The 20,763-nt window shown below is 36.8% G+C and overlaps 1 protein-coding gene across 3 annotated transcripts in view; it reads right to left on the reverse strand.

The window, feature by feature from the left end:
- The window catches only part of LOC121907642 (interleukin-1 receptor type 1-like), a 58,982-nt gene extending 40,354 nt beyond the window's left edge, over positions 1–18,628 (reverse strand). Inside the window, exons 1-6 of one of the 3 annotated variants that reach the window (XM_042427322.1) lie at positions 18,344–18,628; positions 10,106–10,183; positions 8,886–9,138; positions 8,049–8,241; positions 6,302–6,473; positions 5,888–5,950 (exon numbers count right to left, since the gene is read on the reverse strand). In XM_042427322.1, coding sequence (XP_042283256.1) covers positions 5,888–5,950; positions 6,302–6,473; positions 8,049–8,241; positions 8,886–9,138; positions 10,106–10,181 — 757 coding nt within the window. In that variant the 5' untranslated portion in view covers positions 10,182–10,183; positions 18,344–18,628. Of the gene's footprint in view, positions 1–5,887; positions 5,951–6,301; positions 6,474–8,048; positions 8,242–8,885; positions 9,139–10,105; positions 10,184–10,303; positions 10,394–18,343 lie in introns of those variants that run through there. The other 2 variants (XM_042427320.1, XM_042427321.1) reach the window with 2 other exon arrangements.
- Positions 18,629–20,763: the final 2,135 nt, after the last annotated feature.

Genomic DNA, 20,763 nt, shown 5'->3' on the forward strand with positions numbered 1-20,763 from the left:
GGTCTGGTTTTCAGTTGAGTCTTAGTTGGATCATTGTTCTGTTCTGTTCCATCGAGTTTGTATCTCTATGCTCAGCCAGCTTCTGTTTTGCCTGCCCAGTCTCAAGAATAAAGGTTTTCATCAGTCTTGCATTTCAGTCTCTGCATTTGGGTCCATTCCTGCTACTCCACATGACAATATTGTCCGAAAGCCAGAACTACTTCAAGAGTGTGTCAATTTTTCGTTCATACTTATTTAAGAAATTCCAAAAAGAATTTTTTTTTCAACATTTTGTGTTCTTTTACTTTTAAGATACTTCTTCTTTAATATGCGCTTCCTTCCCGCAAACAGAAAATCTTTACTGATGACCTCACATGTGAGAACTGGTACCAAGAAACCCTCCAACCAATAAGAGCATCATGGATTATTTAATAGTTACCACATCTAATCAAACTGCCTCTCTCTCCATATCTGAAGTTACATTTAACTTGTGTCTTGGAAAGACCAGATAAAGAGTATTCAAAAGCTAAAACCATCATGAAAAGTAAGTTGTGCTTTGTAAACTGAAGGTGCATTCAAAGACACTCCAACAACCAAAATTTCAGAGACAAGTGCCAAACAGTAACTGTTTTAATGCAATAAACATTTACAGTATCCTCCTTTTCATTCTCAAGCCCTTGTTTGTTTTGTAACATACATGAAATAAGTCCCTGTTTGCAAATGCGTTCCTACATGACAATTATGTAACTTAAATAAGAATAATGTGAACTGTGATTAATTACCAGCTCAAGTAAATTACAAGTCTCTGAAAGTTCATTTACACAGTGTATAGAAGTAAACAATATACACAGTTTGTAGGTTATGGGCTAAAACATGCAAAATCACTGGTGCTTCACTGTATTTGTAATGAAAAAGGAGCAGGTTAGGAAGGACAAACAACTTCAAAATGGAAGATCTGTTTCCTTTTGAAATGTTCCATTTATTGACAAAATTGTCAAGCTTTTATACAAAGACCCTCATCCATAAAAGACATTCATCAATAAATCTTGTTTCAAAGCTTTAGTTACCCAGAGTTTCCTCACCGTACATCCTCAACATCCAGTATGTGGTGGATAATTTGCGTCCCATGGCAGTAGAGAGTCAATCCTGATCCAGAGGCGTTTGCATATGAAACACTGGATAAAACCCTATAAGCATGTAGGTGTGGGGTTTGATAGCATTAAATCAAACTCAAATCTGGTATCAAATCCATTTATTGAATCGGAATCCTTCTGAATCCCTTATCAAATCAAATCAAATTAGGTTTACCTGTCAACATTGTAAGTAATGCTAAAGGCTATTTAGTGGTTGGTGTTTTTGCTCAGGTGAGAAAAAATGGTTTTCAACCTCAGATACTGATATGTCTTGGTAAGCAGTGGTAAGAAGAACATAATCAGCATTTGTTGGTCTGTTACATGTCTTCATGATAAGGTGCTCATTCACATGTGAAATATGTTACTTTAATGATCTTAAGCCATGCCCCCTCATTTCTTCTTTTTTGTATGACCCAAATAAGTCTGACAGCAGTCCTGTCAGCCTGTGTTTCTACAGTAAGCTAGTCACTGCGGTCAGTCACCTCCTCTCATACAGCACATTAGTTGAGTGGTGTAAAGCCACATTTATTTGTGAAACAGTCAGTAAGACTGTTCTAGTGAGTAAATGAACAGCAGCCCTAGCATTTTTAGTGCTGACAGCTGCTGGAAAACACATGCTGCACTTTAACTGTTACTAAATTATTTCTGTAGTTAGCCACAAAGCTAGCTAATGTCATGGCTGTTAAAAGGTCCTGCTGTTGCATACTCAGAAGATGACATTTGATCAGAAGCAGTGGAGGTGGCCCTGTGGTTTCCTTTGTTTGCTCTCACTGTTGACACATGCGCTCTGGTATGATAGTTGTGATGTATGTGGGGGTACTGTATGTGTGTGTGATGAGAAGTCAAACCATCACTGTGGGTTTTTCCATCTTGGAGTGTTTGAGTATTTTTTGTGTGGGCTGGCATTATTACATTGCATACTTTATGTAAAAAAGAGCACGTTACTAATTACAAAACTGTAGTGTAATGTTACCTGTATTGGTATAGAAGATGGGAAATGCTCGTCTGAACCACAGCACAATGTCAACCTTGAAAAGGTAGTAGACGATGACACTGATGATAAAGAGAACCGTCACACCACCAAACACCAATCCCATGGGAAGTATGAGGTTGGGCTCTGTAGAGATGGACATCACAAATACAGGACATATGATTTCTCCACCATGAATGTGTGTTGAGAGTAGAGACATTTACAAATGTCAATCCTTTCTTTACTGTTTCATTACTGTACTGTACTGTTCGGTATTGCCAGTATTGCAGGGCTGCTCTAACAGTCTACAAAGCAAGCATTTTGCTCCTTATACAGACACAGAGCTTGGCAAAACACACAGATTCACTGTACTCTGCCTCTAATTCTCTTTCTTATTAGCAAAAAGTAGTGTACAAAACATTCAGGTAAAAGCTTCTCATTTTGAGCCAGCGTTGACTGTCGCTTTCACCGGTTAACGTCACTGGTGGCAGATCATATCAGCTGTCACTAATTAATGTTAATTCTGTCAGTAACTTGATGAAAGGCCAAAATAACTCTCCCCTCCCCCCATCATTTTTTGATGTCAGATTAGGGGTGCTGTTTACAACAATTTGTGTAAATTTCTAAAACCTGACATTCACACCTACTTCACCACATGATTGGCCAGTTATGCAGAAGTGAGAAAAGAGCCAGGGTTAGGGTTAGGAACTTCTCTCTCAAGCCCTCTTTTAAAAATTGTCTACACAATTATTGGACTCAGTATCAGCTGTTTCTTTTGTAATGATTGCGCACGATCCAGCAGGCATCAAAAGACCTGCAGCTTTGAATGTGGCCACCTAGTCTTTTGTGTCCTAAGTCTTTTCGACAGAAGAAATTTTGTCACAGTAAGAAAAGCACAGGTGTAAATAATAAAATAAATGATGGCTGAATTCAATTTAGTAGCCATTCAGGTGCGTTGTTAATGTTTCTCATAACCCCTTTGCTTTTCCTACTATTACAATTACAAGTCAGCTGTGAAAAAGGCCTTTTAAGTGGGGATGAAAAGTGTTGACCTGCACCCTCTACTGGTTGTCTTTCAGAAATGAAGGTCCATCTTAGGCCTAGTCCACACATACATGGATATTTTTGAAAACGTAGCTTTTTCTATGTGTTTTGGCCTGTCGTCCGCATGCAAACTGCATTTTAGGTCACTGAAAACAGACCTGTTGGACAACTCCTTCCAGAGTGAGGACATTCAGGAACTCTGTTTCAGTGTTGACATTTAGACAGGGAAAACAGAAATTTTGACTTGGAATGTCAGAGTGTGCATCGTTATCTCCTCTATTTACATGATGCGACATTTCGTGCAATGGTGGACGTGGCCAAAACAGTGCTGGTTCTAACCTTGTTAACAGGACTTTTTATATGTTTACACATAAATGTACAGCTACACTATTGAGGAACAGAGGCATCAGAAAGCACAATTGCAGGTTAGAGTTATATCACCACCTGTTGGTTTGGCATGCTCTTGACAGTGTTTCTGCATTTTAATTTGGACAGAGATTTTTTTTTAAAAAAACAAGTGCCTGTGTGGACCAGATTTTTTTTTGAGTATGAAGGAGGGAAAAACCCTGTTTTCAAAAATATCCATGTGGACTAGGCCTTATATTAATTGACCAGTATTCAAAAATTATTGCAAAAAAAGAAATCTAATTTTTTGGTGGGGGGATATATGCATACAAACACGATGTGAAGTATGATTGCCAGAAAATGTATTGGTAACAATTTTGATAATTGTTTAATTATTTATGTATTTTATTAAGCAAAAATGCAAAAAATCACTGGTTCCAGCCTCACTGGACAAAACAAACTGACATTTAATAAACCAAATGGTTAATCAATTGATCAAGAAAATAACTGACATATAGTTAAAATAATCAATTATTGGACGCAGCCCTAATCATTATTAAAAGTCGTCTTAAATCAAGTAACATCTCAGCCATGTCTAAATTTCCCAGTGGAACACCAATATCTTTATTTCTCAGGTGGCTGCTACAGTATGTGTCTGTAAGGAGATTTTCCCATAGAGAAACATTGTGAAATCCACAGCTGAGACACAATTCAAAATGTCAAAACCAAACAGGGCTGTGCAGAAAGCTAGAGCCCTAGAACAGAGAACCTTTACGGTAAACTGGCTACTAGAAATATCTGACAGCCTTCAGAAATAACAAGAACAAATTAATAAGAGGAATAAGAGGAATCAGGACTTTGAGAGGTTTACTCTGTTTTTACTTGCTGGTAACAGAGTAAAATATCCCACAGGATTTCCCCGGTCACTGTATGCTTGACAGGTATAGTTGATGTTGAAATCCTTCTCCATCAGCTTAGAAGACATCAGCATCCGCTCCAACCACACACCTTTTCTGGGACTGTCCTGACTGCAATTACTGTTAAGGACAGAGAGATGAGGAAAAGGAAAGTTAATACAACAAAATGTAATGCCTGGATAGAGCAGCTGTCTCTATTCTTTATACTGAATATTCTATTTCTGTCTACTCTTTAGTCTTGGTTTAGTTGTACATGCTTACTTGACCCAGTTCTGATGGATTCCAGTCCGCAATATATTTTGAATGGGATTAAAGCTGCATTAATCAATAATTATATATTAATTTTGACATGAAATGTAGTTCAGTTGATTATGAAAAACTTCACAAGATCTACAGATCTTTTTACTTCGTTAATTTTAAACTCCAATGGAATGATAATGTTGTGCTCTGTCTGCTGGATGTGCAAGCAATAATTTTAGATCTTTTGCTAGTATAATCTGAATATAATTTTGCTAATAACAACTTTGTGACAATATGTTTGGGCCATATGTCAGCTGAGTTTTCCTGCCCCCTCACGCAAACACCATATATCTCTCCCTTACTGTACCTAAAAAGCAGTAGATAAAACAAAACAAATGAAAGGAAAAGTAAGTGTGCTGACCGTATATCTGATGTGTAGAAATGGTCAGAGGGGTCAGTGCTGAAAACGAATTCGTTTCTGACCAACCAAACGATATAAATCGTGGGACACTTCTCACCCGGCACAAACACCAAGCACCTCCGCTCGAAACTGGACCCTAAACACATGCACAAAAAAAACATAATAAATAAATAAATAAAACAATTTCTCTTAATCTATCAAATATATAGATATTTAAAAACATAAATATGTAACATTTCCAAATATTTTCCAGACGTATATCTTAAACAGACTATGATGTATGTCAGCTAAGGGCCTCGGACCAGTTCAGACCAAAAATGGCACTGTGTGTGTGTGAAAGTATCTTACAGGTACAAGTCTGGTTGGAATAATACATCAATAATTGTAAAAGTTTATCATGAGTCAAAAGACTTCACAGTGGTTTATAATACAAGACAGGATTTTCCAACTCTGATGTAAAACTTTACAACTACAATCATTTTATCCTCTGATTTGATGATAGCGAGGTTAAGAGTAGAATACCACAGTTCACATTGCAAAGTATTGTACCACCTTGAATTTGCCACTTGTACTTAATTGGTACAGTGCATAGTGCATTGTTAGATGACATTTCATTGTGTTGCAGCAAACACTGAGCCAGGTTAAACTTTTTTTTGCAGATGATTTTTTTGCTGAAATCCTTTTCATTGGGACCCCTGTTGTGCCATCAAAGTGGTCCCAAAAGAACTGAAATGAATGAGGGGGCTGCATTTTTGACACAGTGCTGATGTCAATCTCCTCAATACACATGTTAAATTGCAAAACATTTCTCAAAAATATGTTACAGGTAGAGGCTCACCCATCTCTGCCTTGATGATTTCATTGGCTGGTTCCCGCACTTCTGGAACCAAACAATACTCCTCTGAAAAGAAAGACAACATGAAATACATGCGTGGCTCATACATATGGTAACAGAGGTTGAGGTTGTCTAATCATTCAAATGTGCTGTACATGGAACCATATCAAGGAGTTGCTAGGTTGGTGAAAACTCAGTAAGCCCCACTGCCATTTGGTGGCGCTACATACAGTATTCTCTTGTCAGGCTGCTATGACCTTTGCACTACTCACTAGTGGTTGCTTGTGAATTTGGTGATTTAGAAAATTAAAACATATTAAATATAGTACATGCTGTTGTAATCATTTTATCATGTTCCGGACAAATAGCATGAAGTCCCTCTCTCTCAATCAGTCAATTACTCATCTCAGTACTAACCGTTGACCTTTGCGTCAATGGTCTCTGACACAGATCCTGTGACGCCACCAAGCGTGAAGGTAAGAATGCATGTGTAGAAGCCGTTGTGGTGGGGCATCACCTCTTCAATCATCAGTTTGGTCTTGCCCCAGTAGGTAATATTGTCCTCCCCATCTACTATGAGGTTACAATCCTGGAAGAGAAAAGGAAATATAAAAGTAAATCAGGCTTTATATTATGACGATTTGTAAAAAACAACAACTAACAAAGTCTTTCTATGAGAGACAGTCTTGTTAGTAACTTGGTGAGCAGATTAAAACCTGCCAGATCCCTTTATGCAACAGAGTTTTTCTGTCTGAAAAGGAGCCAAATCCAACCGTAGACTGACTGTTTGATAAATCCAGGATGAGACTTGAGATGTTCCCTCCCATTAACAACTGTCAAGATTTGTTATAATAATCATCTGCAAATTAATTTGGCTGAAGAAAGAAGAACTAGGTTTTCATCATGAGTAGTGATGACCACCAAGCTGAACAGACAAAGAAAAGACCGTCATCTCTGTAAGGCAAGCCTAAAGGAAGTCATGCAACATAAAAGAAGAGATTACAGTACTTACTACAGTACTACAGTACACCTCCAATGAGTGCTTCAAACTTTTACTGGTAGAGTTGCTCCACAGACAAAACATCACTCCCTTGTTCACTTATTCACATCTCCCTATACTATTGATAATCAATAGTTTACTCAAAAGTGAGCAGCAAATCAAGATTTTGGACTTACTAACCATCATTTTCCATCATCAGATTCACTGACAACTGTAGAGTAGCATAACGTCAATATTCGCCTCTATAAAATGTGGCGTATTACATTGTGGAATTGTTAGCAGATAGTAGTCCATGTCATGGATGCTGCTTTTTTCTTTGCTTTGTGGTATTTTTGAGGGCAATATATGGTGGATACATTTACACTCTTATACACTCAAATAAAATGTCAGGTGATTATAGTGCACTATATAGTAAATAAGGAGTGATTTCAGAAACAGCTTATATCTGACACTAGACAACACTTTCACCAGAATTTTTAGCATGTTCACATACATGTACCACATCTCAGTTTATATACAGCTGGTCTCAGGGCCAGATTTGACTACTGTACATCATGTTATGAAAATAATACACATCTGAACAGATGACATAGAAATAATGGCAGTAGATGCAAGTAAAATTCATAACAATGCCATGGCCACAGCAGGATTTTCTTGCAGAGAGCAAGTTCATTGTATTTACATAGCCCATAATGGCTTTACAATCTGTATAATGTACAACACCATCTACCCTTAACCCTTGATTCAGATCATGTTCAACTCTACAAACAAACAAAGAACAGGAAAACAGGACCCTGCTTAAACTTCCTTCAGTCTTCTGGAGGATGCACAATTGAAAGTTATAATAATTAAGGTAACTTGAAGCTGTAATTTAATTTAATTTAATGACTTTTTCCCACTATATGTGATAACTTTTAATTTGCACCAGTACTGTATCTCACACTTACTGCACATAATTAAGCATCTAGCCTAAGTGAAGACCCTTCATGATTGGATCTGCTGCGTGGTGTACAGGACAATTACAATTTTGTGTCAATTCCAACCATATTTAAGCCAAACTGACAGCTGTTCCCAGATTATGTCTGTAAAGACATGACACTAATACTCAATATCTGGTGTAAATTATGTCACTAGTCAATGAGACTTTCTCATACAGTAACTCACTTTGTACCACTTGATAGAGGAAGTGATGTTGTAGCTGTCCAGTTTCTTGATTTTGTCTTTCAGAGGGCAGAACAGATTGCTATTCACTCCATTCGTAAGCATTTGATCAGCTTTGTGCGGCCTCACACACTTTCCAGCATCTGGCTGATTCACTTCCAGCCTGGTGGTCTGCCTGTAGCACTGAGTAGGAGTCCTGTCAAACATAGAGGAGAAAAATTGCTTTTTTTTCTTGCTTTTTTTTTTTTGTACAGTGAAGAGAATCTGTTCATATTCAAGCAATGGGCAGCTGAATCAGGAGCTTCTCAGGTTAAGGACAACAAACCCTTGTCAAACCTTTCACTCAATAATGGTATTTAGAACAGCAGATAAATTTAAGGACTTCAGGAAAACTGCACATGGCACAAGCTCTAAAGATCTAATATCTGTGAGTCCATCACTCTGTGGCTCACTACTATTTAGAAAGTTGTTTGTATTTTACCATCAGTGTCCTTTTATCACACCTGAATCTTTTTTTTTTATATTACAAACAGAGAAACTTTAATCTGTCTTCAGGATATAGCGTGATCACTCCTTCACATCTCTTTTGATCTTATGATTTTTTTTTCCACACCTGAATCTTGAATTAATTATAGCAGTGACAACATGGTCTGCTGCCTGCCACAGTGCCTTTTGTGATACTACCACTATGAGTCACCAAACTAAGACATTTTCAGATCCTAAAACAGCTACAATGTCCGGCTCCAGATGTTATTTAGAATAGGTGACACATAAGGGCACAATTTATATTTAATGTTCCAACTTATAATGCTATTTCTATTTGATCTGATGCTACCGTACCTCACTATGGTGATGTATTCCCCGTCGTCATCCTGTGTCACTTTAAACAACCACAGAGTCTCCCCTCGCACCAGGATTTGACCAGGCTGGTTGCTCAGCTCTCTGCCAGTCTTTGACTCATACCAGGTGATGTTATAAGGCACTGAGGTGAAGTTGAAGACATCTGGAGACACCAAGGTGCTATTCAGCATAGCTACCTCCCCGGGAACAGAGAAAACCCTCTCAAACTGGAGCTTGTAGTTGGTACAGTTCTCTGCAACAAAAACACACGAGTGGAGAATGGATTTGTCATTTATTCATCCATTCAATGTTAATAGAACTCTGAGCAAACTTTTCAAAGTCAAATTTGGGAATTTACCAGGAATAAATAATTGTTTGAAAAGCAAGGCAAGACAATTTAATTTATATTGCACTTTTCAACTCAATGTGTTTTACCTAACCTGAAGTTACTTTAGAAATAATTCCTGATAAAATGCAGAGTGTTTGGTGCTAAAGTGGTTTAACTGGGATTAGAACCTGACCAACCAACAAAGTTTAACTATGTGTGAAGCAGCAAAGTGGGTCAGAAAGATTTTGTAGCTAAAATGGTACATTAACAGTTAAGTTTTCTTTGTTTATATATTTTGAGAGATTCCAGTTTCCCTAAATGTGTCTCACAGAAACAGGAAACTGTATTTTCTGCCTTTGTTTACCTTGTTGCTGAGCATGTATGCTGTCATATCTGCATCTAATGGTCAACGAGCTACTGAGAAGTTAAATGTCTTGCTCAGTGACACTTCATTGTTGAAGTAGAATTACTTAAACTCAACCACATTACAATCAAAATAACAACATTGGTGTTTGAGTAAACTAACTGGCAGCCTCACAGTTGCTGCTGTTTTTCTTTTGTCCAAGAACAGTCTGAAATCAGTGTGAGACATCTGAAGAGCTCACAGTAACCAGAAACACTGAAGTTACTCTAATTACACCAGTGTCCAGAAGAGGGCAACAGAATTCTACTGGAGGCAGCTGTTGAACTTAGACTTGACAACTTGGCAAAAACATATGAAATGTAATACTTTATATATATATAAATATATGATAAAATGTAAAAATGATATTGCAACACTGCAACACTATCTCATTTCCCTGTACATTGTGGCACAGATCTGTTTTAAACAGTCTCAGAGCTCTTATAGTATTCATGTAGCTCTTTGAGAAAACAGTGTGACTCAGCTCACCTTGTAGAAATCCTGAACAGATCCCGTAAAGCCCAAGGAAAAACAGGAGGCTTTCCAGTTTAGAACTTAGGCCCATGGCTGAAAAACAGAGATATAAACAAAAGTTAGCAATGAATGTATACAAGAAGCGAGAGTGAAAATGCTACAGGAGAAAAAGATACAAGAGCCTGAAGTCCTGACAAACAGCTGACAACTTACTGGAAGTTCTGTCAGTGACACTGACAGATCACAAGAGGCTTTAAAACACAATAATCTCCAAAATCTTTATATTTTAAGCCAAACTTTATCTGTCTTAATGTTTCTTAAGTTAAGTATGTCTGATTTTACCTCTCTCTGCTTTTCCCTCCCTCTCTCAGCCACCCTCTACCTCTCTCCCACTGTTATGGATGACCAACATTCTGGTAATACATTTGTGAAAGAAGCTCTGACATAATGCTGAGTAATGTTTTGAAACAAGGCCCAGCATTCGTTAATGCTGCTCAGCGTCAAGTCAGTGTTCTTGTTCAGCCTTGCAAGTAAATCTGTGAATGAGCACTGCAAATCCTGAGGGAAAGTGGTTTCCTCATTGTCTCCAACTTATACAACTACTATAGATGCTGCAGTACTCCAGACCACAGTCTGTGTCACGCAAGCAGTTTGCAAAATCCCAGTTTTTAAAAACCACAATCTGTACTTACAATGGATTACATATTTGATATATTTTTGTGATGATATGAACTATAGTGAACAAATACTATCAATATATATTTTTGAAGTAAAGTTACTGTTGGGCTTCAGTCCAGTCACACTTTTTTTTTAATTGGATGTGGCTCCAGTATGACGGGAAACACCAATCACATTAACACTGTGGTTTTACCAAACATTTAACCTTTTCTATTGTAGACATTATGTCAGTTTTTCCTAAATCCCTTTTTATTCAACAAAAGAAGAAAAACATCTGGGTGTATTTTGGTGTGACTCAGTTAAACAGAACTCTTAAAGTTTTCCCTATTAGATCTGAAAATTTACAAAGGAACTTACAGCCTCAAAACACATGAGTATAAAAATATTCATGTCTTAAAGACACATAGAACAAACATGTCCCTCACCCATTTGGCTGTCCAGTAATAGTAATACATCTGAAATGAACATGTGGAAACCTACTTGAACCCAAAGTGCATAAATTTAAAAAAGACACATCCAAAAGGGACCCATGAACAGTTAGACCTGATTCAAATAGGCCCAGGGATAATTAGAAATGTGTGTGATAAGAAACAAAGGATGACAAAAAGTCTTTTGCTGATTATCAGCTACCAGTCAGCCTTGATGTAACTCCATGATAAGATTTACATATTTTCAGTAAATAAGCTGGAGGAAACACTGAAAACCTGTAAGTTTATTCTCTTGAAGTTGGCCTTTTTTAAAAACACTGTTACTAAAATCAAAGTTGAAAAATGGGACATCAATAATGTACAGTATAACAAACCAAGAAGTAAGAAACCCTCAAGAGAATGAAGCTGTTGTTTATGTTTGGGCTGGTTGTCAGACCACAATCAAATGGGTGAGTCTTCAACAGATAGCAGCTATTCTAATCTACCACATCCTTCACCTCATGCATTCACAGATCAGCTCAATGACAACTAGCTCGTGGTGACCTCTACTGTACATTTAGCAGCAGTGTTAGTGTTTCACTAGCAGTTGATAGTATATATAGTATAGTATAGTATGGTATAGTATGTAAAATGAAAAAAAATGGTGCTTTGCCACTGCACTTTTACATGGTCTTACGGTGGATCCGTTGTTACAAACACATTTTGTGTGGCCAAGTATGTTTTTTAAACCCACAACTTTATATTTTGAATGATTAGGGATGAGGTTCGATAGCATTTTATCAAATTCAAATCCAGGATTTAATCCACTCATGGAATCTGAATCTTTCGAATCCCTTATTGAATCTTATTATGTTTATCTCACAATAATTTCAAGAACTCAGCTGTGTGGTCATTAAAGTGAATTGAATTCAACTGAATTTGCAAGTAAAAAGGCTCAGATAGTTTGTGTGTTGTCAGGACAATACTAAGACAAAAGGAAGCTTTTACGAAAAAACAGTAGCAAAATAATGAGTTGAACTGCTGTGGGAAGAGGAAAGTGAAATTATTTTAACCACAAATCTGCAGCATCTCACTACAAGAAGACCCACAGATGGAAACAAAGCTGTGCACTGGTTGAGTAGGCTGCAGTAAATGTGATGTTCTGCATGTGCTTTTGTTGTTCACAACTTTCAGATCAGCAATTTCTTTGCAGTCAATCAAAGGACAAACGATCCCTAAAGCTTCCTGTCTTGTAAGACATGCAACAACTTTTTCCCACAACACAGCATCTAGTCTGAGGGTGCAATAGCCATAGATACAGTATTGAGCTGCATCTAACAATTGTTTCACCGTTGATCATTCTGTCGATTATTTTTTGATCAATCAGTTAGTCGCTTAGTCTATAAATTGTTATGTCAGTGATGTCTGCAAATTACTTGTTCTCGTTGACCAACATGCCAAAACCCAGAGATTTCAAGTCAGATTGAATAAAACAGAGAAAACCATCAACCTCAGTCATTACAGTGGGTGGGACCAGCAAATATCCAGCAATTTTATTGATAAACAACACAATTAATTGATTGATCAATACATTATGGGGAGCATAGGGGGGAGCATGGACAGGAGGGAGCAAGGCTGCTGAGATTTTTTTAAAGCAATAACTGCTCTACAGATTTTAGATAGATTAGATAATCTTCAGTATGATCTTTTCTGTGAGAATTCATTTGACAAAGTGACATGTCGTAAACTGAGATCCAAGGCAGTGTTGTAGAAAACGCTCACATGGCAGAAATGAGACTGTTAGGAAATGGCCCCTACTAACTGAACAAATTTGTGCAATGTTCAATGTCACTAAAACAAACTGACTGAAAGGAACATGTCCATTTACTTCTGTTTGCATTCGCTTAGTGTGCTATATTTTCTTTTCTATCATACATCACAAAGAAAATCAGCAAATCCTCACATTTCAGAAGCTGAAATTAGAGCATGTTTATCATTTTTGGTTGAAAAGTGACACTGAATCGATTATCAAAAAGGTGTCAGATTAATTTTCTTTGGACCAACTAATGAATTTATTGCTTCAGCTCTAAATTGTATGAAAAAGTGAAAAGCAGCAAATCTTCACATTGGAGGGGCTGGAATAAGCAAATACAAAAGTACATATTATGTACTACTTGATAAATTATTAATGACCAATGACTGATTATCAGAATTGTCTATTCATTTCCTTCAGTCAGGTGAATTAGATTTACAGATCTGTTCGTCCTTTAAACATTTCTAGGCATTATTTTAACCTATTTAAATGTGTACAGTGCTTCTCATTCAGTGTCCTCCTTTGGATCCATTAGACTCTATCTCTCCTGAATTTGATTTGAACTCAACTAACTTGAGGCTCTTTCTCTCAAAAGCACTGTAACACTGACATGATCACATCAGTGTTACATTCTCATGATCATAGAAGGACAGAGAAGTGCTGAGCAAAGCAAAAAAATCAGTTTTTTGGCAGGAGAAGAGGATGTGATCCTAAATGACGATGGAGAATTGAAACTCAGATCCTCAATACAACCTGCAACACGAGCAAAAACTTGTTCACATGACAGACAAGCCTTTGTATGAGAGCTCACCAGTCACACTATAGTAACGCTTCATAATGTATTACATAGCACATAGCTCATCACATGCAAACAAGGACTTACTACTATGTACTACTAATACTAACTACTTAAGTATATATTGATCTATGTGTGCATATTTTGCATCATAGAGTTGTTATGTTGCTATGCTATGTCCCGCCTCTAAACCAGTTTATTTTTAACCATGTCTGAGAAAATATCTTTGAAATTAAAGACACGGTATTAGCAGGCACCGGAAATCTGCAATACAGTAGTAAACACCACTCTGCAGGACTGGTTTAGGGACAAAACAACATGAGAATATTCTAATATAAAAGACGAATTTCAGCCCTTAAGGGAGGAAAGGAGGAAACCCCAGACAGTATGATGGAAATATCCTTCCATGGGTGCTGCAAAGTGTAATTGTTAATAAAGATAGATGGAGATGCTGAAGACATTTAGCCTGTGGGAGGTTAATTAAACTACATGATTCATTTTGCACTATAAAGGGCAAACAATGGGAGTTAGAATATGACTTACATGACTGAATTTGAAGTTTCACAGAGTGTGAAGTGATCCCTTGTTCCTCAACAGGGACATTTTTGTCTTCTTACTTTGCGATTTTTCAATCATTCTGGCTGTGCTAATGTATATGGCATAAATTTTGACAAGGGTGTGCTTTTTCTTTTTGAATTTTGGAAGTTCAGCCTCATCTCCTATAATAAGTCTATGATGAGCTGTGTAGCCAAAAAAGACACTCAGATCTTTATGGACAAAAATGTCCCATTTAAACCCATTAAAACAGTCATTTTTGATCCCACAACCAGTGCAGCATAAAATCATGCATTCTATTATATCAGGCTTTCAATCTAGAGCAGTGGCTTCAAAATTGTAGTTTTTATTATTTTCCACCAGACTGAACCATTTACTCATATTTGCCCTATGAGGTAAATGCATGTAATTTTCCTGTTTCCACTAGGGCAAATTGGGTGTCCCGGGATGAATGCATTTTGAATAATATTTCACCACTTTTTTTTTTTACAACAATGGCTGAAATTTACATTAACTAAGCTTTATCGTAAGTTTTTGAACATATCAAAACAGAATAAATAAACAATAAATATGAAAATCACTATATTAAAAACAGTTTAAAATGCAACCTGAAAAAACCTGAAATGAAAACTCATGGTTGCAGGTTGTCATAGTAACACAACACGTTTTCCAACTCGGGAGTTTTGCAGGATCTAAGCGCTCAACAAAAGTGAGCGTCAGAGCAGCGATGAAAAGATTTGACACAAAAAAACAGCTCAAACAAATGCTGCAACATCTCAGTTCTCAAAAGACACTGTGAGTTCAGACTACTGGCAACAAAGTAACAGGCTACAAGTCCTTTTCAATGAAAGCCGGTATCATGAAGCTACAAACTGACGCCCAACACTAGCTGGCCATGAACGGCCGTTTTGTAGCTTTGTCGCTTATAGTGTCAACAGCCTGAGGGACGACTGAATCTGAGCCGACCGACAAAACTACTCTGCTAATGGCTTAACGGACAGGTTTTGGCTGCTTGTGGATGATCTATCCATCACTGTTTGTGAACATTCACTGTGGTCTTATACATTCCCAAATTCATATTTGTGTTATTTGCTTTCTCATTGCTGGTAATGAGAACTGGTTGGTCTGTCGGAGTCAGACCAACCAGTTCTTGTTCTCTTTCTCCACTTCAACAGCAGCTCACGTCGCATTAAAATGCCCCAAACCTTTTTTGAGGTTTTATTTGTTTATTTGTTTGTTTTTCCTCGTACACTACATCTTAAGTATCAGTGTTGTTGCTAATCATCGACATATCCCAGACTTGCATTTAGTATACAGTATATACAGAAAATAATACATTTTTTTTGTTTTTTTTTCATAATAAAATAATAGTTACATTATGTAAACAAACTGGCATTTAAAGGGTTAATGAATATTTGGTACTTTTGATTAGGACTGATGTTGGTTAAAAGATTTAACTTTAAATGAAAAATAATATTAATTTATAATATTTTTATGTCAGTTTTTCAACGTGGACATTTTTGTCTTTATCAGTACATCTTTTTTACCATGAGGCACTTCAATTTTCCACTGTGTGTGAAGTGTTTTTGCATACTGACTAACATTAAAAGTTGAGAAGTTTTGAATTTAATCATTTTTTCATGTAAGAAATAGGACATCGACTAATGATTACCTTGCTAACTGATGGATTTGATTTGGGTTTACTGGCACAACTTCATCTACTTCCAAGGTGCATTGAAAGGGGAAAACTGTCTCACAATAAAGTTGTTCATCATTGATGAATTTGCCAATTATTTTTAAGTATTCAATCAATGGTTTGGTTTATAAAATGTCAGAAAATTGTATTATTCTATTTCCCAAAGCCCAAGCTGACATATTGGCTTAACTTACTCCAAAACCCAAATATGTTCAGTTCACTATCATAGAGAACCAAATGAAAACAGTAAATTCTCCAGAAGAATATTTAGCATTTCTGCTTAAAAAATTTCAAGTCGATTTGATCCAAATGTGTTTTTCACAGTGAAAATGCTTGTTTTCGTGGTCCACAGCCATACCTATTCAATCCTTGTTTGAAACTCTGTGCCTTTGAGGAACTGTTATACAAAATGTCACTGAACATCAACATCAGATACTTTAAATACTTTTTTTCATAAGAGTGAAGCGACAAATGATTTTTCAATGCCTTTGGCCTCCACACACAGCACCATCTTTTCCTTTACATAGCATCCATCAGTACAACAGACTAACACTCACCTCTCTGATATTCTGAGTTTCTGTATGTAACAGAAATTATGCTTCGTTTACTAATTAATTCAAGTTAAAAAGTTGTAGGCCAAGTAATAAGTAGATAAGTATTTTTTTAAAAATCATACTAATTGTGCCTAACTGATTTACATTTTATATTAAAGGTACTATATGTAAGAATCAGAAATTCCTTCGCATTAATGACACATCCTGTTGCTCAAGCACGTGCTCACACTCCTTCAGCGCAAGCAGCTAAAACCACATGCTTTGCAGTAATGTTATAGCCAGCTCGGCTGCCAGTCATTTATTGATGTTAGCAGACTCTATTTCTAAGCTAATGTTAGCTAGTGTTGCTCCCTGTTGATGCTGTAGTGAGAGGCAAGGCAGCGTGCATAAACATCACATCCCTTGGGTTTTCCCAGCAAAACCATCCTGAGTCTATGTAGAAATCAGTCTACAGGCTGTTATAGGCAACTGAGAAAATCAGGGAAGGTCTCATTTCATTACTTATTCACATTCTGTTGATAATTTTAGTTAATTTTTTAATGTTTTAAACTAAATTCTTACATAATTCTTACATATAGCACCTTTAACAAGCAAATATATTACCTTCAAGATATTGAAATTTCCATCACAGATCAAGATCCATACTGAACCATCATGTGTGAGAAACTGTGGAGGACTAGTATGAAAAAGATTTCACTTGCAAAGACCATGTCACAGCAATTAGCAATTAAAGGATTATAAAAAATGCAGAGATATATTTTGGATGTTAAAGATGGACATAGGAGGGGAAATGAATGTCGTACAGTTAGGCTGGTCAGAGAGATATAAATAGGAGCCAAAACTAAGAGAGGATAGGTTAATCATGTATAAGTAGGCTTAACCGTTGGTTGGGGGTGCTGTTGAGGCACAGCTTCAACAAAACCTGTGGAGGTTTTGACCATTAGTGGTGCTATGGAGCAATGATCGTGTGTTGGTTTTGTTTGTATCTTGTACTTTACACAAAGATTTCACTCTTTTCCACTGATTGACAACTGATGTAGGTAACTCACTAAGAAACACAGCAATGCACCAAGAAAAGACAGGAAAGAAGAAGACATTGCAAGCAAACATGGATGTAAACGGTGCAGGTTTCAAAATATTCAAAAAATGGGCTTGAGAAATGTTGAACGAGGAAGGAAACTAATTCAACACTTTTGTTACAACTCAAGGATGTAAACGTAACTGTGTTTTTCACATACAGAACTCCCTACATTTTTAAAGAAATCCAACTGTGATTTCCTTAAAATTTGCAGAAATTTCTGTATGCTGACTTTGGGGGTCCTATAAGCAAGCTTTTTCAGCTCCACTTAAGAATATATTGACAAAGTTAAGTGAAGAAAATGTTGTGGCTCAGAAATTGTTTGAAACTGTTAAGGTACTATAAAATGGTATTCCACCTATGTAGTTGAACAACCCCCTTCATCTGCCTGTCAGGAATCCTGACAAATGTGTCAGGTGGAGTTTGAGGTGAATAAAAAGAAAAAAAGGTGTGCCAAAGTAGCTTTGGAGTTTGGTGACCAGTGTTGGTCCCAACAAAATTCTATCAGCTTGGTTGACATAGCACTTAAGTATTGATCTTGTGAAGAGTACATGTGTGGAGCAGGCGTGCCTGCAGGGGTGTCACAGCCAGTAACAGTGATGTCAGGGTTTTTGATCATACAGAGTAGTATTATAACTCAGCTCTGTGTTAATATTGTTCAAAACAGAGAACTCACCCGTCTAATGTTATTCTACTCCTTCCGTATAGGCAACAGCCCCCTCAGGTCACATGAAAATCTCGTAAAAACATTTTCTTGCTTTAAAAAAAATGTAAATCTGAGCTCAGAGGTTTCCTCCCCAGCTCTGGCTTCCTCTTCTGTGGAGACTTGAGCACATGTTGCAATTTCCTTTTCATGGATCTTTTGAAAGCCAGCATGTGTCCTAATCTGTTGAGCAATAACTGGGAGGAGAGCAACATGAATCCTGCTGTTCAGATGATTCACACCACATACATTTTTTCTACACAGCTTTTGTAGCATTTTTAAAGGGCACAGGGAGAAACATGCTTATACAAACTGCTCTGTGTCTCATCCTGTCTTGGCACATTTCAGCACTAATACATTCCAATCTGCTGAGCACAGCTATGGCCCATTCTTCTGGTTTATATAATGGTGTCACTGGAGGCTCCATTTAAAACACTCATGTTGAGACCTCTTGTGGCTGCATAGTAAAGCACCTTGAGATCAAAATACCAGCAAATAAGCTGCAAAAAATCTCCATCATATTCTTAAAATGTCAGAATTTCTTTGTACACCTTTACCATAGACTTGTAAAATGAATACCAATGTAAGTTATAACTTCTTTAACCATGAAACATTTTTATGTAAATGATTCCTGTGTTATTTCTAAATGTGTTTAAATTTATAAATTATAATGATCTTTATTGTGCCTCTTTATCTGTGTATGATTTTATTTACTAATCACTTTGTGGTGCTGCTTTTTATCATACCTTGTTTTTATATACTGTGGGCTAAACTAGAAAAGTTATATATGGGTAACAGTTATATCTCTTCAAATTTGAGACTCCAAATTACCCTTTAGTCTGAATGTGTTTGGCCCAGTCCCAACATCTATACTAAGCCAATAATCAACTTCAGTTTATTTAAAGTGCATATCAACCAAAAAGTCTCTGTACATTTTATAAGTTAAAAAAAAACAAAAAAACAAAACATGACTTCACATGTAAAGGTACACACATGTGCACACAGGTAATAATGTAATAATATATAATAATACAGGATTGAGGTAAGGAATTTGAAAAGATAGATCACATAACCGGAACAGAGTCAAAGAGGAAAACAGTTAGTGATTTGATTTCCCAGCTGGTGAAATTAGGAGAGGCCATAGCATACAGAGAAAAGATGTGTATTCAGCCTGGATTTGAAAGTCTCAACACAGCTTGCCTCCTGAATGTGCAGTGGTAGTTTATTCTAAAGAAGGGGAGCTCGGTGGGCAAAGGCTCAACCACCAAAAGATTTTTTGTTAAATCACGGACCAGTCAAGTAAGCAGCATCAGGAGAATGTAAAGGACATGATGGAGTTTACAGAGTAATAAGGCTGGAGATACACGAAGGAGCAAAACCATTGAAAGGAGTAAAAAGGAGTAAAAAGGAGGTTTTTGACATCAGCTCTCGTTTGAATTAGTAGCCAAAAACATCAGGAAAGGTGTTCTATGATCTAGTTTCTTAGATCTTGTGAGGACTCTAGCAGACCAATTGGAGACCTGTTTTGTTTGTTTGTTTTGTTGCTGTCACAGGTAAGTCGGATAAAAGTCGGATACGGTAGTCAATTCCGGGTGTTATAAAGGCATGTACAAGGATTTCATTATCTGAATTGGATAAAATGGGGCATATTTTGGCTAAGTTACAAAGGTGATAGAAGGCAGTTCTTGTACTTGCTGTGTGGCTCAAAGGTAACAGGGATCAAATAATATTCCTCAGTGGTGGAAAGTAACTCAGTACATTTACTCAAGTACTGTACTTCAGTACAATTTTGAGATATTCGTACTTTACTTGAGTATTTCCATTTAATGATACTTTATACTTCCACTCCACTACATTTCAGAGGGAAATATTGTACTTTCTACAATACTTTCTATATGACAGCTTTAGTTACTTTTCACAAGAAGATTTGATACCATGGATAGAACAAGTTTTTTAAAATACAACACATTGTTAAAGATTTCCAACTTTTTTGGCTTTTGATGTCCTAAAAAGAGCAGTGTGTGTAGTCGTGGTCACATTTTAGATGTCTGTAAGCTGCACCACATAGTGATTTTTCCCTTTAAACTTCTCACATGGTTTAATTTCAATTAATGTTCAAATGATCAAATATTTCACCAAAAATCAAAGATTAGACAAAAATTCCAAAAACTGAAAACAGATTTGTGTATCAGAACTTTGTTTTTTATTCTTTCCTCTCCCATTAATCATCTCACGACCCCTCAGATTTATCTGGTGACCCTTTGGAGGGACCCAACCCCAAGGTTGGGAACCTCGGGACTAAACTAGCTAACTGTACAAAAGTAGTATAAACATATTAAAAGTTAAATGCTGCTTACACATTGATGCATCAGTATTAATAATCTAATGATGTC

The sequence above is a fragment of the Thunnus maccoyii genome, chromosome 11, assembly GCF_910596095.1.
Source record: "Thunnus maccoyii chromosome 11, fThuMac1.1, whole genome shotgun sequence".
Classification (NCBI taxonomy): Eukaryota; Metazoa; Chordata; class Actinopteri; order Scombriformes; family Scombridae; genus Thunnus; species Thunnus maccoyii.